Genomic DNA, 17,825 nt, shown 5'->3' with positions numbered 1-17,825 from the left:
ATGCAATAATTAGATTTATTAAATATCATAAAATAGAATAGAACAATGTGCGCTATAATTTCCCCACAGCCCAGGAGATGTATTCAAATATCTTATATAATTTTACTCAAAGAAATTCACCTATCATTATCCAAATCGAAATTTAATCAAAATCACAATACGACCTGCTGCAATATTCAAATATCAGGATGAGGAGAAAGTCGTAATATTTGTTAAAGGTAAAATCACATCATAATCTACAGACTTAAGAAAACCTCTCTGTTTGGTTCAGGTCCCCACAAAACTCACACCACTAATTAATCACTTTAATTTAATTTTTCAATTTAACGATTTGATAATTATCATTCCCTCTAATATCATGTAGATATTTTAACAGAATCGTTCAGCCTTATCATGCTCTTGAAAATTAAAAAAAGTATCATAAGAAATGTAATCAACTAAAACTTATTCACATCCTGATCTTGAAAGGCAACATTTGGACTAAAAAATTCAACATTTTCTGGTGGATCTTTTGATCCAAGGTTGTTTTATACTATGCGCGGCGGCTGTGGCTCAGAGGGTAGAGCAGGTTGTCCACCAATCGGAAGGTCGGTGGTTCGATCCCCGGCTGTTCCGGATCAGACGTCGATGTGTCCTTGAGCAAACGCTTAACCCCAAACTGCTCCCGAAGGCATAGCCATCGGTGTGTGAATGAGTATTTAAATTAGATCCTGATGGCCAAAGTTGGCACCTTAGCAGCCTCTGTCATCAGTGTGTGAATGGGTGAATGCTGACATGTAGTGTAAAGAGCTTTGAGTAGTCGGAAGACTAGAAAAGCGCTATATGAGTCCAAGTCCATTTACTATGAATGTAAAACATTAAATTTGCTATAAATATGGAAAATCAGCAGTTAGGGTCCTAGTGTTTGGAAAAGGGGTTGAATAAATAATATGAGAATTTAGGAGTTTGACTGCTGAGATTTGACTCCCCCCAGCCTACAGAATATTTCCTATCACAGAGGCACCTTAACTGTAGCTCGGTGCAGAAGGTTATCTCCTTGATGTGATGCCATGTTTTAGGTGTTTTTAGTGGCTGTGCATTGCACAGCTTGCAGACTGTTCTTGGCAGCAGCTGTCACCTTGCTGCTGGAGCTGTGGAATCTTCCCCGGAGCTGAAGCAGGGCAGCATTCCTCAATGCACCAACCACCACTGTCAGCTGTGCCCTACCAGGACAAGTGAAGCATTGAGAAAGAGCAGAGCTGGCATATTGAATGTCTCTGCCGTGCCAAACTAGCTACCTTCAGTCCAATGTCTGATATTTGAAGTGGAATAGAGGGGTTTGTTTTGAAAAGATTAACATTCGATTGGCTCTAAAACTATCATTTTAAGACCCACGTTCTTTAAACTCCAACACCACCCTTACTTTTTAACACTGCTTTAAAGGGACTGTTTGTAACTTCTTACACGTATAAATCAATGCGTGTCGGTGACCCATGCGCGCTCGCGTGTGGCTACGCTGTTCAGACTCAGACTCCAACACAAACTACACGGAAGCACCAAAAACCGCAAAGTTGTATCTAGTGAAGCCCGTCTGTTAAACAGTGTTGGCCGCGGTCGGAGGACGCGGGGGAGACCGTAGCTTTGGTCTCCAGGACCGGAGTCTCTGCTGTACTCTGCTCCTCTGCTCCTCTGCCTGCTTGCCTTCACTCACACACCGCGGTGTTCTTGGTCCTTTGCTCCACTCTCACGTGCATGAGCGCACACTCCACACTGCAGAAGACTTCGTAACTCTGAGAATATCTAGTGAATGTACAGTGGACGTTTGTGCAGAACTAAATGCTGCAGCTCCTCCAGACCAACAGAGGTTTCCCGTGTCTTGTGAAGTGACGGGGCTCCGCAGAGAGAAACGTTATCGTCTCCGACCAAAACTCCGGTGTCTCCCCTGTTCCCTCCGGCCGCGGTCGGGAGGCTGAGGCAGGAAAAGCCAACACTAGGATCAGCAGTGATTCATGGAGAGACCTCCGTCTGGTCAGCTAACATTACTGCCAAGCAGCTGAAATATAGAGTGATATTGTGCTTTTAGCTGACGTGTGTCGCCTCACTGTTTTGAGCGATGCTCGTTCATGTCTATATAGAGTGAGCACTAGCGCGAGCAACAGGACGCTGACTTTCGTTGACTTAACGGCCACAGGTGTCGTTGTTAACAAGCATTTCTGATTCTTACAAACAGTCCCTTTAAGGTTATCCTTAATATATATTTAAGCTGTCCTCCTCCCCTTGTCTTCTCCAACTCCTCACAGACGTATTCCACCTCTCATTTATGCGATTCAATAGACAGTTTTGGCCCTTAATCCATTCAAGAAGACACATCACCGACAGAGTTTGCTCTCCATCTGCTATCTCATCTCCATACATCTCCACAATGCAGAGAGGATATTAAAAGCATGAATCAGCTGCGGCATTGTTTGATTTGTGTGAATTCCTCTGCCTCTTCTTGCAAAAGTGAGAAATTGGATCTCAAGCATTTTATAAAAGTAGAAGTTTAAAAGAAAAGTTGTGCTTTTTCTTGCTTTCTTGTACTCTGAGTGCTGAATGAGGCATTTTTCACAAGGATAGATATTCTATTAGTGTCACTGTGGTTTATTTATTGATGTGTTGGAGGCTCCAAGTAGGGCGAGAAGATGAGCTTGCTCACTGATATTATAGACTCTTGAGATGGGGAATGAGGAGGGAAAGAGGTAGGGGACAAATGATGACAGTCATAGTTCCACTCTCTATCTGTGAGGGGGGATGTGACATTTTTAGTTCCCGATAGGAAAAGGAAAGGAGAGGAAAGGATCAACCTCTATCTGCAGATAGCCTTTCATTAAATATTAGTATATGTACAGAATATTCCCTTTTTTGAAGAATCAGGAAGTTGAATCTAGATACATTAAGTAGGTTAAACTGCAAAAAATGTGCATTGGAATATAGGGCTGGGACGATACACTACACCCACCTCCCGATTCAATACTTTCACGATACTTGGGTGCCAATTTGATATGTATTGCGATTTTTAATTATTGTGATTCTACAAGTATTGCAAGTAATTTTTTTAACACTAGACCATGGGAAAAAGTCGAATCATACACTTCTAGGGACTTTTACTTTGGAAAATATCTAAATTAATCCTGTAAGAATGTTTGATTTTCAGCATGTATATAGTCAGAGATGTCCTGAAGTCAAATATATCAGTCAGCAGCTGAAATATAGAGTGATATTGTGTTTTAGCTGACATGTGTCGCCTCACTGTTTTCAGCGATGCTCGTTCATGTCTATGTAGAGCGAGCACAAGCGCGAGCGCAAGCAACAGGACGCTGACTTTCGTTGACTTAACGGCCACAGTTGTCGCTGTTAACAAGACATTTATGATTCTTACAAACAGTCCCTTTAACATAAATGTCAGTATATGGGTGCTCTACAGTCGTAGCGTCAGCCAAACACCGGAACAAAACACTGACAGTATGATAATAATGCACTTCCCGTGCCTAATGTGATAGCCTATAGATAAGATATATTTGAATATATTGCTATAGCCTATAAAGAAAATACAGTCATACCAGCAAGATTCTAAAGTGCACAGAAGCCTTTTCCATAAAGCGCTGGCGTCTGCCTGTCTATTATCATGAGGACGTAGAGACCCGCAAAGCCAAGCGTCAGTAGAGTAGGCATTCCTTAATGTGGCCCAGGACACAATCACGCACACACTGCTAAAAGAATGTGTCCATATGTGGCCCAGATCACCTCTGAATGTGATCTGAGCGATGGGATCTCAGTGCGTCCTCAATGTGTCTTGAGTGCGTTTACACCTGTACTTTGAGCTGTCCCACTTGTGATCCGATCACTGAGGACGCATGTTAAAGGTCCCATATTAAAAAAAGGGGAGATTTTCATGTTTTTTTATTATAAAGCAGGCTTAAGTCCTATATAATACTGTGAAAGTATTTAAACGCTCAATCCACAGGGAAATACACACAGCCCGTATTCAGAAACTCTGCATTTGAAAACAAGCTGTCAGGATTTCTGTCCATTTGTGATGTCACAAATATACAATATTTAGACCATTACACAGTTTTAAACGTAAACATTCTAAATGTGTCCCAGTTTATTCCTGGTTGCAGTGTATGTAAATAACATCAGCTGACAGGAAGTAAAAATGGACCCAAGCTGTTGCCTAGCAACGCAATTCTGTTGCAATTGCATTGAAATGAGCTAAAACGGAGAGTTTCAGACAGAGGGTAAATACAGTATAATGAAAATAAAGTTTTTTTAACATTACAGCATGTAAACATGTTCTAGTAGAAACTCAAAATACAAGTATGAACCTGAAAATGAGCATGATATGTCCCCTTTAAAGTAGTATTGTACTGTTGTGGTGGGTGGAAGTGGAGCTGGTTTATGTACAGTTTGCTGGTTTAGTCCAGGGTTGGCCCCCCTTCGAAGGATGACGAGATAAATCTGAGGGGTCATGAGATGATTAATGGGTAACAAAAGAAGAAAGAAGACAGTTCTGCTACATAAATCTGCATGAACTTTTCTTTAATCTTTGCTTTTTTTGTGAAATATTGGAGAGTTTTACCTCGATGGGCCTCGTAAAGTTCTTTAAATGAAACCATGTGAGAAGTTTAGAGGGGAAGTGTCTCTTTAGGGGAACTGCTAACAATTTATAAACATCTGAAACGTGGCATGGAGCCCCGACTAGACACTGCTTTTTTGGTTAAGAGGCCACAAGCCAAAAAGGTTGGAAACCACTGTTTTAATCTATAACAATGCGTTGTATTTTCTAAGCTGTTCCATTTACACTTGAATAAAAAAAGTGTTTGTTACAATATAATAAACAGCGTGTTTCTCTAATTTTCTCTCTCAGATCCGTCATACCTAGAGCCAGCGGATGTTCGTCAGCAGCTTAGTCATTACCAGCTGGCCTCCCGCAGTCATATGTCTTCCAGCTCAACACCTGGTGGCTCAACAGTGGCTGATCATCGACCAGACAGCGTCCTCACTTGTGAGTTCTGTGAGTTCAGCTCTGGATACATGCAGAGCCTGCGTCGCCACTACAGGGACCGCCACGGTGGCAAGAAGCTCTTCAAGTGCAAAGACTGCTCCTTTTTCACCTGCTACAAGTAAGGAACGCTTCAGCAGGGAAAAACAGGAGCATGGCTGACATACAGTATATGCAAACTTTAGGCAAAGTGCATAAACTATGTACTATGATACTAGATAGTCGTATCCAGCATAAAGGATAGGACAGGGGTCAGCAACCTGCAGCTCCGGAGCCACATGCAGCTCTGTAGCCCCTATCCAGTGGCTCCCTGTGATGTGAAATCTCTGATTTTTTTCCCCTCAATGTGGCCCTAATACTCTGTAATACATTTGCTCTTTGGGCCTCACTGCATTAGACTTATAAACTATATACTTAGACTGTAAACTGTGTTACCTTCATCACAATGCTCAAATGTTTTGCGGCTCAAGACAGATTTTTTTTAATTTTTTTGCCTAAAATGGCTCTTTTGATAATAGAGGTTGCTGACCCCCTGGGATAGGATAAAGGATAAATCCCCTCAATGAATTAATGATCCCTCTCTCTGTCTCTGAATCTATCTCAGGAATACCTTCACCATGCATGTGGAGGCCGGTCACAACAACAATGCACCCGACAACCTCCCTAAAGACCTGCGTTGCCCTCTCTGCCTCTACCACACTAAACACAAGAGTAATATGATCGACCACATCGTCCTGCACAGAGGTACGCAGCATGCAAAGTGGAACCAGACCTAGTAAACTTTACTTTTAAAGGAATAGTTCAACATTTTTGGGAAATGCGCTTTTTTACTTTCTTGCCGAGAGTTACTGCAGATGAGGTGATGGAGTTTAAAAACTGGAAATAGGGAAATGGCTACTATTTTTTTGGCCAAGTATAGTGACTTCCTGGTTCGGGTGGGAATCACCAGAGGCCCCACGATACGATATTATCACAATACTTAAAGGTCCCATATTGTAAAAAGTGTGATTTTCATGTCTTTTATATTATAAAACAGGTTTAAGTGATATATAAATACTGTTAAACTATCAAAACGCTCAGTATACGGAGAAACACACAGCCCGTATTCAGAAATGCGTTTGAAACAAGCCGTTAGGATTTCTGTCCATTTGTGATGTCACAAATATACAATATTTAGACCATTACACGGTTTTAAACGTACACATTCTAAATGTGTCCCAGATTGTTTCCTGTTGCAGTGGATGTAAATAACATCAGCTGACAGGAAGTTAACATGGACCCAAACCATTGCCTAGCAACGCAATTCCGTTGCAATGCGCTAAAACGGAGCGTTTCAGACAGAGGCTAAATACAGGTATATTCAGGCAGACAGTATGAGGAAAATATAGAGTTTTTTTTTAACATTAAAGCATGTAAACTTGTTCTAGTAGAAACTCAAAATAGAAGTATGAACCTGACAATGAGCATGATATGGGACCTTTAAAACCATGATTACCAAGTCGCCAAAATTTAGCGTAACTTTGGAACGTTATTTAGAGTTCTTGTTGACAAACTAACATGATGGTTAGTACGAATGGATTCCTTAGGTTGAGCTCGCTACAACCTCTGAAAAACAGAATAGCAGCCGTTGGATTGTTAAGAGGTTAATAGTTTATATAATAAAAGATCGATACTTGACGTCGGCGTATCGACACAATATTGCTACGGAAAAAATATTTCGATACTATGCTGTGTTGATTTTTTCCCCCACCCCTACTTCCTGGAGTCTTGTCATCACCACAAGGTTGCCAGTTAACCAGCAGACATGCACCTTGTATTCCGTGATAAAAAATGTAAACATAATTCAAACAAAGTCAACAAGTAATATAAACTGTAACTGAAGCTATTGCTTTACTGAATCATTACGGCATTATTTGAGAACATTCATGAGAACGGAAACAGATAAGTTGAAAGATTTAAAAGCAAATACAGAGGGATAGTTTTTATATGAGACTATCTTCAGTTATCTAGAGGAAGTGTTTGTGTTGAAACTGTCAAAACCACCAAACTATAACAGCTACTGTGTGTGTGTGTGTGTGTGTGTCATTTGATCTCTCTCCTGCTCCCCCACATCTCTTCTTCCCCATCCACCCTCGCCGCTGCTTTTCTCACTCTCTCTTTCTCCAACCTAATAATCCACCTCGCTCTCCCTCTTCTCTTCCTCCACCTTCTAGAGGAGCGTGTGGCTCCGCTGGAGGTCAGCCGCTCCAAGCTGTCGCGCCACCTGCAGGGCCTCATATTCCGTTGCCACAAATGCACCTTCACATGCTCCAGTGACCAGGCCCTGCAGCTGCACTTGCAGAAGCACGCCGAGATCAAACCCTACCAGTGCCAGCTCTGTTACTACGACAGCAGTCAACGGAGCCAGCTAGAGGAGCATCTACGCCTTGAGCACAAGGTCAGTAGGAGGCCATGTATCATGCAACTTTAAATTTAAATCGATATACCCTACATATCTGATTTCTACAATATAATATAATAAGTGACCTTCTGGCTTATCTCCGATGGAGAGTGTTATTGGTTTACGCATAAGAACATGTTTTAAAGGGGACACATCATGCTCATTTTCAAGTTCATATTTGAACGTACATGGTTCTGCTAGAGCAGGAGTCAGCAATCTTTACTATCAAAAGAGACATTTTAGGCAAAAAAAATAAATAAAATTCTGTCTGGAGCCGCAAAACATTTGAGCATTGTGATGAAGGTAACACAGCTTATAGTCTAAGTACAAAGTATATAAGTCTAATGCAGTGAGGGCCAAAGAGCAAATGTACTACAGAGTATTAGGGCCACATTGAGGGAAAAACATCGGAGATTTCCAGAATAAAGTCATAATATTACGAGAATAAAGTCATAACTTTACGAGAAAAAAAATAGTAATATTACGAGAATAAAGTCATAACTTTACGTGAAAAAAAGTCATAATATTACAAGAATAAAGTCAGAACTTTACGAGTAAAAAGTCGTAATATTACGAGAATAAAGTCATAACTTTACGAGAAAAAAGAAAATAACACATAAAATTACTACTTTATAATATTACGACTTTTTTCTTGTAAACCGACGACTTTATTTTCATAATATTATGACTTTATTCTCGAAATCTCCGATTTTTTTTTTTTTCCTCGATTTGGCGCTAATACTCCGTCGTACCGTCGTACCATAGACCTACAACAATGATAAATAAAAATGAAAATGTAAACAAAAAACAGTTATTCATTTTTACCCACGAGTCTCCCCTTTACAGACATGCCCATTTTATGATAATCACATGCAGTTTGGGGCAAGTCATAGTCAAGTCAGCACACTGACACACTGACAGCTGTTGTTGCCTGTTGGGCTGCAGTTTGCTATGTTATGATTTGAGCATATAGTTTTATGCTAAATGCAGTACCTGTGAGGGTTGCTGGACAATATCTGTCATTGTTTTGTGTTGTTAATTGATTTCCAATAATAAATATATATATACATTTGCATAAAGCAGCATATTTGGCCACTCCCATGTTGATAAGAGTGTTAAATACATGACTTAAGTTGAGAGATTATATCTCCACACTGGCCTGGGAACGCCTCGGGATCCCCCAGTCAGAGCTGGTTAATGTGGCCCGGAAAAAGGGAAGTTTGGGGTCCCCTGCTGGAGCTGTTGCCCCCGCGACCCGACCCCGGATAAGCGGTTGAAGATGAGTGAGAGTGTGAATCAAGCACGCTGTCAATCACTGTCAATCACCAGACAAACAGCACTAGTACCATATATATATATATATATATATATATATAAAAACCATACTGCTGGCACTATCTTTCCCCGGTTATGCTTACATATATGATACCAATGCTGTTTGTCTATATGAATTTTATTTGAGGTATGAGGACCAAACATCATGAATAAAGTGAGTACAAGTGATTCACAGTGTGCAGGAGCTTTTTGGTCCTTTCACATGCAGCTGAAGGTCAAAAAAGGTCCAGAAAGCAATGATGGCAACGAGAAAACAGAGATTTCTTTGCCATAAGGGTTATGTAAATATATGCCTCAATCTTGGAAAACATGCAGTTTAAAGGAAGAAAGAGAGAGAAGGGCTCCTCCTGGGTGAGACAGAGAGCTTATTCATGGTAGGAGGAGAGGAAGAACAGACATGGGAAGGATGTTGCAGTCCTCAGGGAATGTGGGAGGAGGGAATTGCTCAGAAAGTAGTGACATCATTTGCAACAAGATGCAAGAAGCAATGAAATGAGATGGTTCTGTCATCAAAATATTTCACCTTCTTTGTTATATTTTAGGTTACTCGTCATCTTATGACTTGTCTTGATACTCCGGTACCAAGTCAATGCCAAAATTCTGAAAACGTGACTGTTGTTTTTACCGTTGGTATCGTCAGGGCTCATTATTAATGGCGTCCCGTCATCCCGGGATGATAGAAAATGTGTTTGGGATGCAGTAAACCTACACGTTGATAGTAATAGCACCCTATTTGTTCCTTGATAATGCTACATTGCAAACAACAAATCCGTGTTGAAATCGTCAGGACGAGAGCTAGTTAACATCAGCTGTTAGCTCCGTGCAAGACTCTATTGCAACGTCTGTCCATCCTGGAAGGGGGATCCCTCCTCTGTTGCTCTTCCTGAGGTTTCTTCCATTTTTTCTCCTTGTTAAAAGGGTTTTTTTTTTGGTTACGTTTTTCGTTATCCGATGTAAGGGATGCACTGTCGAGGACAGATTGCGACTCTTTAGCTCCTCTCCAGTGGCTCCCTGTGGATTTTTAAAAAAATTGGTGGAAATGAATAACTGTTTTTTGTTTACATTTTCATTTTTATTTATCATTGTTGTAGGTCTATGGTACGACGGTACGACGGAGTATTAGGGCCACATTGAGGAAAAAAAATAAATCTGAGATTTCGAGAATAAAGCCATAATATTATGTGAATAAAGTCATAGGTTTACGAGAAAAAAAGTCGTAGTATTATGAGAATAAAGTCATAATATTATAAAGTAGTAATTTTACGCGTTATTTCATTTTTTCTCATAAAGTTATGACTTTATTCTCGTAATATTACGACTTTTTTCTCATAAAGTTAATACTTTATTTTCATAAAATTACGACTTTTTGCTCGTAAAATTATGACTTTATTCTCGAAATCTCAGATTTTTTTTCCTTCAATGTGGCCCTAATATTCCGCAGTACAATTGCACTTTGGCCCTCACTGCATTAGACTTATATACTATATACTTAGACTATAAACTGTGTTACCTTCATCTAAAATGGCTCTTTTAAGAGTAAGGGTTGCTGACCCCTGGGCTATACAAATAAAATTGACTTGACTTGACTGTGCTGCTTTCCAGCTGCTAACAGCTAACGCTAAGTAGCTCTCCTGCAGATTTCAACACAGGAGATGCCATTGATTTACATTATGGTGTGTTCAGGCACTGTTCAGTAAAAACTGAATGAAAGGAATTAGGCGAAGCTAATTCTATCATGATAAGCTCAAATGTAAAATATTGTTTTTGGTGAGAAACTTGAATAAATCCAGTTGTTTTCACAGCAATATAAAATAGATAATAGAGAGGGAATAATGACCTGTTTAACTTCCTGACAAAAACCAGTATGCAAACAGTAATAGAGGAATGTATGTTGAAGTTTTGTTTTATTTTTTTATTATTACTGTGGTATCAAAATTGGTATCGAGAATCGTGGAATTTCACTGGTATTGGTATCGACTACTAAATATCTGGTAGTTTTTTTTAATGTATCAACTTTTTAGTTGAAATTCACTTAATGAAAAAGAAATCTGAAGACATAAGCACACATAAATGTAACGCATTGCGCAAATATAGTGTCAACCCTTTCACTTGGTGATGAAAGAAAGAAAAGTCCCACATAGAAAGGGGGTTATGTGAGATAAATACTGCTCAGAGCCCGCTATACCAAACTGATAAATACTGCCTGTTTCTGATCAGGTTATCCGGAACTTCGAGCTGATGGGCCGCGTCAACCTGGACCAGCTGGAGATGATAAAGGAACAAGGGAGCAGCGCCGAGGAGGAAGAAGAAAGAGAAATCATGGCGATGGTCGGAGATGGAAAAGTACCTGCAGAGGAGGACGACGACGACGACGGAGGAATGCAGATTATGCAGAACATAGTGGAGGAACAGAGAGAGATGGATGATGAAGAGATGGAGGACAGCATCAAAGAGGAAGAAGAGGAGGAGGAAGAAGATGAAGAGGAATTCCGGGGGGTGGAGGAGGAGAAGCCTGGCCTACAAGGTAAATACAGATGATGTTGCTCTCCTATGTTACGTATTATCTACTCATATTCATCCTGTCCATATCTAAAGGACAATTTGCTTTAAACACAACCACTGATGTTTGCTGAAAGAACAAATATCGCATAACACATTTCTGTATAAAACCTTTTGGGATTACAATATAAACGAGCACCTGCTGAAAAGCAATTTTCTGTCGTGTTCTCAGTAATTTTTATATCAAATTGTGGTCTGTGTGAAAAATCTCCTGTGTCTCATTTCAAGCCAAATAAATGGGCCCATAAGTAAGAAAGCAATCATACTGCTAGAATATTGCAAGTCCCATAGCATACATATGCTTTTTAAATGTCATGAGCAGTGTTTTTTTCCCCCCAAAATAGCTACAGTCTTGTAATTCTGAATAGATTTTTTGCATTTCATTCTTCTATCTTATTATTCAGTATACTTGACTGGTAGTTCACTAGGGGTGGGAATCACCAGAGATTAAGATTATCACAATACAAATTTATTGCGATTTTAAACATTTTGCGATATGCAGAGTATTGCGTATAAGATATATTGTGATTTATTACCTTTTTCAACTGCACATTATGCAGCTTGTCAACATTTGTTTTATCTAATAAGATACAGTTTTCACTCTGTTCATCTCAGAGTTTTTATTCAATGGCAGTGACAGTTTTTCCTTCCATTTAGCATACTTCCCGACAAGCTACCATGGTTGGTACCAATCGATTTCATAGGTTTTTTCTAGTTTCATATGATACCAATATCTTCATCCTAGCTTTAAAGCTGAGCCCGCTATAACCTCTTAAAGACAGAATAGCGGCCGGGCCTACCAGTTGGATTGTTTGATTGAGAGGTTAATAGTTTGTATAATAAAAGATCGATACTTGACATCCGTGTATCAATACGATATCGCCACCCAAAGTGATCACACTATGCTGTATACATTTTTTTCCCATGCCCCTTAGTAGCCCCATAGTTTATTCAAGGAAAAAGTAGATTTCATACCAAAATATATACCGATTAACCCTAGTCTACAGGGAAGCCATTCATTTCTAATACATTAAGCATTTTCACTTTGTGACTTAAAGGTCCCATATTGTAAAAAGTGAGATTTTCATGTCTTTTATATTATAAAGCAGGTTTAAGTGCCATATAAATACTGTTAAACTATCAAAACGCTCAATATATGGAGAAATACACACAGCCCGTATGCAGAAATTTTGCATTTGAAACAAGCCGTTAGGATTTCTGTCCATTTGTGATGTCACAAATATACAATATTTAGACCATTACACGGTTTGAAACGTAAACATTCTAAATGTGTCCCAGTTTATTTCCGGTTGCAGTGTATATAAATAACATCAGCTGATAGGATGTAAACATGGACCCAAGCCGTTGCCTAGTAACGCAATTCCGTTGCAATTCCATTGAAATCCACTAAAACGGAGCGTTTCAGACAGAGGGTAAATACAGGTATATACAGGCAGACAGTATGAGGAAAATAAAGTTTTTTTTTAACATTACAGCATGTAAACATGTTCTAGTAGAAACACAAAATACAAGTATGAACCTGAAAATGAGTACGATGGGACCTTTAAGTATACTTATTATGGAATACTCATTCGCCTGATAATAAATAAACTATAGCAATAAATCTTTCTATTGTTTTCAAATATTATAATAAATAGGAAATGACCGCTTATGAAATTATTCGGAGACTAACCAATCACTCTATTTCCCAGATATCCTTGCATCTCCCACCAGCAGCAGCAGCAGCAGCAACTCTGCGCCGAGCGGTGCAGAGAAGCGTCTTCCCTGTGAGTTCTGTGGCCGCTGCTTCACCAACAGCCTCGAGTGGGAACGTCATGTCCTTCGACACGGCATGTTAGTATTTTTTACTATTTCTCTTCTTCTCTACTCTCATTTTAGTGTGTGAGCTTGTGTACTTTCCTGTTTACCCATCTTTCTGGTTTCTGTGCAAACAATACGGACTAATGACATCACCATCAGCCTCAGCAGTTCTTTGTGTTTAGTGCTAATAATTAGCAAACATTGGCATGCTAAACTAAGAAGGTAAACATACCTGCCAAACAACAGCATGTAAACATTGTCATTGTGAACATGTTAGCACATGTCGTCGGTGTGGAAGTACTTCAGTGAAGAAGACAGCTAACGTTAACGGACGTTGTTTTAACTTGCAGTATGATACCTTCAAACTCTACTCAGTAAAAATTAGCTCCGTGCAGGACAGTGTTGCTTTCCGGCTTGAACACGGGAGGTGTACATTATGATGCTTTTCAGTAAAAATTAGTATTGGGCTGAGGTAAGGTTCAAATGTAATCTTGTAAAATGTAGTTTTTGGCAAGAAACTTGAATAAATCCAGATGTTTAAGGGAGATGTTTTCACAGAAATATAAAATAGATAATAGAGAGGGAAATATGACCTGTTTAACTTCCTAACACTATCTCTAAGCAACTTATAATATATAATTAAACTACTAATGCCTAGATTTTTTTTAATCAAAGCAAATATAAAAAAAAATACAATCATTTATTTCCTAATCATTTGAATTGTGTGTTTTTATGCAAATAACCACTATAGATGACAATAACAAAGTAAAGGAATAAGAAACATATTTGACGGTTTACACTGACTTCGGGACGGTTGAAATAATTTTTCGCTTCGCTATCAATTAAAGTTCTTATGTTGCGTTCACACTAAGCGTGAAGCGGAATTTTAGCCTTGCTTTACTTGCACGAGTTGGACCGCCGCGATCATTTGTGTTCATTCGCGTCCCTTGCGCCAGATGCGCCCCGAGAGGAGGAGGGGGCTTGTCTCCGTAGATACCAACAATTTTTCTTTCCACAGTTCACATCACCACACCATCAACCATGGAAGAAAAAAACACTGTTGCTGCTTTGTATATGTTGTAGAAGTCCCAGATATGTCAGGAAAAACAAACGCAGTCGTGTCTGGGTTCATAACGTTACCCGGCAGTGCTCAGTGAATTTCACTGAGCTGTATTCGCATACAGTGCCATTGTACTGACTGTATCTAGCAAGCCACACGTCGCTACAGTGGTATGAACCCAAAATAAACAGATTGTGCGGTGATTTATTTATAATAAAATGGATCAAAATGATGCCAAAATAACTACGTAATTATGTCTTAAAAGTAATTATTTGTAAAAAGTATGAATTCATGCTTTGTCAGGTCTGTCCGTGAGACGACAAGCAAACAACTTTTAAAATGCTTGATTTCTGAATGGAGTTTTTTCCATCCTTTGCGCCATTCGCGTCGCCTGGTGCGAACTCTCATCTATTCGCCTCTTTGCATTGACTTTAAATGTAATTGCGCCGCATGAAAAGGTCGCTTTGCGCTATGTGCTTACGCAGCATTAGAAAGACAATATGCAAAATTCGGTCAGACTTTTAAAAAAATCGGAATCGGCAAAGAAAATTGCAATCGGTGCATCTCTAAGTCTTATTTTATTCTTTGTTCATATCTTTCCACATGTTAAAGGCACTTCTTTTTGCTCCCTCCCTCATTTGTTAGGACGGTTAACAACAGTCAAATAGACACCAGCACCACCTCCGCAATGGAGGCCTCAGCTTCATCTTCTACTGGCTCCTCCGTCTTGATGGACACAGGATTGGACCTGTCCAGCTACATCAACGAGGAAGAGAACCCCGCCGATCTATCACTGAGAAGTCCAAGCCAGTATGTGGAAGACAAAGAAATGCTCGACACCAAAAAGGATCAACAGTTTGGCTGAACTGATTGTGGCCTCTTGGGATATTGTGCTAGAAACTGATAGCATTGGGTAGGATGAGCACTGAGTTGGATCTTAAAATAGGACATCAAAGGAAACAAAAAGATTGAAAAAAAGTGACTTCTTATGAGTTGGCACATTACTAGATTTTTAGGTGTTACATATTTAAGTATTAGATTGTGCTGCATAAAAACGGCTGAGCTCTCTAAATGGGCAGTCCCCCTAGGACAGATCTTAATATATTGGTAACCAATAGTGAACAGAACTCTTTATTGCTGACATTCTGGTCAAATCTACAGTGAAAGATCCCACCTAGATAAAACTATTTATAAAGAATGTTGTCCAAAAATGATGAACTAAATTTAGTATTTTATTATTTGAAGCACCTTTTACACTCCCCTAAAACAGGGGGTACTGTAAATTTACCCAAAAGGAACAAGCGAGATATGAAAGCATTTAAAACCGTGGCCCACTGTAGAGCTACCTTTTCTTGTTGAAAATCTGAGACTTTTTTCATCTTAGCCTTGTGTTAAATGTGTAGAAGTATTCCTTGAGAAAGAGTCGCACCTTATCTATTTTAGTAAAAACCACCAATCATGTTTTTCTTCGACAATTTACCCCCAAATGTTTGTAGCAAATTGCTACATTTTAGGTCCCTGAATATTATACTACGTATAAGCCTTCAGCCTGTGGCACCCTTCGCGTTCTGACTGTACTATTTTATTGTCCGGTAATTTCACTGATGAAATCATAGAAAATAATGGGATTAGTTTATTTCTCCCGTCCCCTGTAAGATAACGTGTTGTTTGTAGTCCAGGTTAAACGATATCCTGTGCACTCGGAAGATCAATACAACAACAGAGATATGTTTAATGTGTCATGACTGTATCCATTATGAAATCCGTTAAGCTGAGCTTGGAACATAACTACAGGTTTTTATAACAGTGGCATAATATTTGTCATCATGATCAGATAGACAGAGATCACACTTGTCTTTTCAGTGCCAAATTAATAATTGGATGTGCCAGAATCATCCACAAAATCACAATTTAATGCAAAGTTTTGAGGAGGCTGACCACCACGGCTGAGTGTTGAAGCCAGTGCGTAAGTGCCTTAAAATGCAGTTCCTCTAATGGCCACTAAATGGCTTTAATTGCTTTAAAAAAGAGTTTGAAGTAGCCAGGAAATCACCCTCCAATCTCTCTCTCTCAAAATGTTCTTTTCCACAAGAATTTATGGCCTCAACAGCTACTTTCACTTCTTCTAATGTGTGCCCAAGGTGCAATTTTGACAGTCATTGTTTAAATAAGATCAGATTAGATTGAATTAGATTCAACTTTATTGCAATTGAGTGAGTGCCAGTAGCATCGGACCTGGTGTAAGGATGTTGAGGCTTAAAGTGTAGGTTCGACCAGATTACAAAAAATTATATATATTCTCATCAACCTCTTGTCGTATTTAGCCACGCAGTTAGCTCTGGTTTATTTGCCAACGTCTTGAGATATCGTCTCTCAGATTTCTGCTGATCCAATGGAAGTGGGTGGAATTTAATTTGTTATGCTCACAGCATTAAAGAAAATTGAGCAGTTTTCATTGGAAACGCTTTCTACCAAATAAATAGTTCCTATGAAAACTGCTGATAGTGTGTTCTACTATATTATCCGGAGTGAAATGCGATGATGTTTATAGCAAAAAACAAAATGCTGCCCACACTAAAAGATGTTTAAAATGTTAAAGGGACTGTTTGTAACTTTTTAAGCGTGTAAATGTACCGGGTCGGGACACATGCGCGCTCGCATATGCGCGTTCGCGTGTAGCCGCTGCCTCTCCTCCTCTGCCTGCTCGCCTTCACTCAGACAGCGTGCGCGTTCTCGCTCAGCTCGCTCCACCTCTAGTTGTGAACGCGCGCTCACTCCACACTGCAGGAGAGTTAGTTTAGCTCTGAGAATATCTAGTGAATGTAGAGTGGACGTTTGTGCAGAAATAACTGCTGCAGCTCCTCCAGACCAACAGAGGTTTCCCGTGTCTTGTGAAGTGACGGGGCTCCGCAGAGAGAAACGTTATCGTCTTGTTACCGACCGGGTGCGGGTGTCTCCCTGTTCTCTCCTGAGGCAGGAAAAGCAACACTAGGATCAGATCTAAATCATGTTCATGGAGAGACCTTCGTCTGGTCAGCTAACATTACTGCCAAGCAGCTGAAATATAGAGTGATATTGTGGTTTTAGCTGACGTGTGTCTCCTCACTGTTTTGATTGATGCTCGTTCAGGTATATTTAAAGCGAGCAAGCGCGAGCCCGACGCTGACTTTCGTTGATTTAACGGCCAGAGGTGTCGCTGTTAACAAGCATTTCTGAAAGTTACAAATAGTCCCTTTAACAGATTTTTGAAAATATGAGAGATCCCACACATAACGACATGTTCTGTTAAATTTAAAAGTTTTGTTCCTGTAGTATGTGGAGAGCAAAACAGCACACCACACACTAAGAGATTCCATTCATGAACAACCAGAGTCCCGGCTAAAAAAAACTCGCAAAATCCCTCGAGAACAAACGTGACTTGAATGTAAACAAACATGGCGGACGACTGGCAGGAAGATTTAGTTCGTTTTTGCACTACTTTTTACTGAAAATTCACAAAGGATGGATGGATGGATGCAGTCATGGAGATACGTTAAATAAACACTTGTGTTGTTGCCACAACTCAACAAGTTGGTCCTTCATTTCTGAGC

The 17,825-nt window shown here is 39.7% G+C and overlaps 1 protein-coding gene across 2 annotated transcripts in view; it reads left to right on the top strand.

The window, feature by feature from the left end:
- Positions 1-15,292, top strand: part of znf462 (zinc finger protein 462) — a 73,132-nt gene extending 57,840 nt beyond the window's left edge. The window contains exons 7-12 of one of the 2 annotated variants that reach the window (XM_037752029.1): positions 4,886-5,141; positions 5,625-5,764; positions 7,234-7,457; positions 11,013-11,319; positions 13,067-13,208; positions 14,881-15,292. In XM_037752029.1, the coding sequence (XP_037607957.1) occupies positions 4,886-5,141; positions 5,625-5,764; positions 7,234-7,457; positions 11,013-11,319; positions 13,067-13,208; positions 14,881-15,100 (1,289 nt within the window). In that variant the 3' untranslated portion in view covers positions 15,101-15,292. The remainder of the gene's footprint in view (positions 1-4,885; positions 5,142-5,624; positions 5,765-7,233; positions 7,458-11,012; positions 11,320-13,066; positions 13,209-14,880) is intronic. The other variant, XM_037752028.1, reaches the window with a different exon arrangement.
- The last annotated feature ends 2,533 nt before the right edge of the window (positions 15,293-17,825 follow it).

Source organism: Sebastes umbrosus, chromosome 19 (genome assembly GCF_015220745.1).
Source record: "Sebastes umbrosus isolate fSebUmb1 chromosome 19, fSebUmb1.pri, whole genome shotgun sequence".
Lineage (NCBI taxonomy): Eukaryota > Metazoa > Chordata > Actinopteri > Perciformes > Sebastidae > Sebastes > Sebastes umbrosus.
The sequence above is the reverse complement of the archived record's forward strand: the minus strand, read 5'-3'. Positions and strand labels throughout refer to the sequence as shown.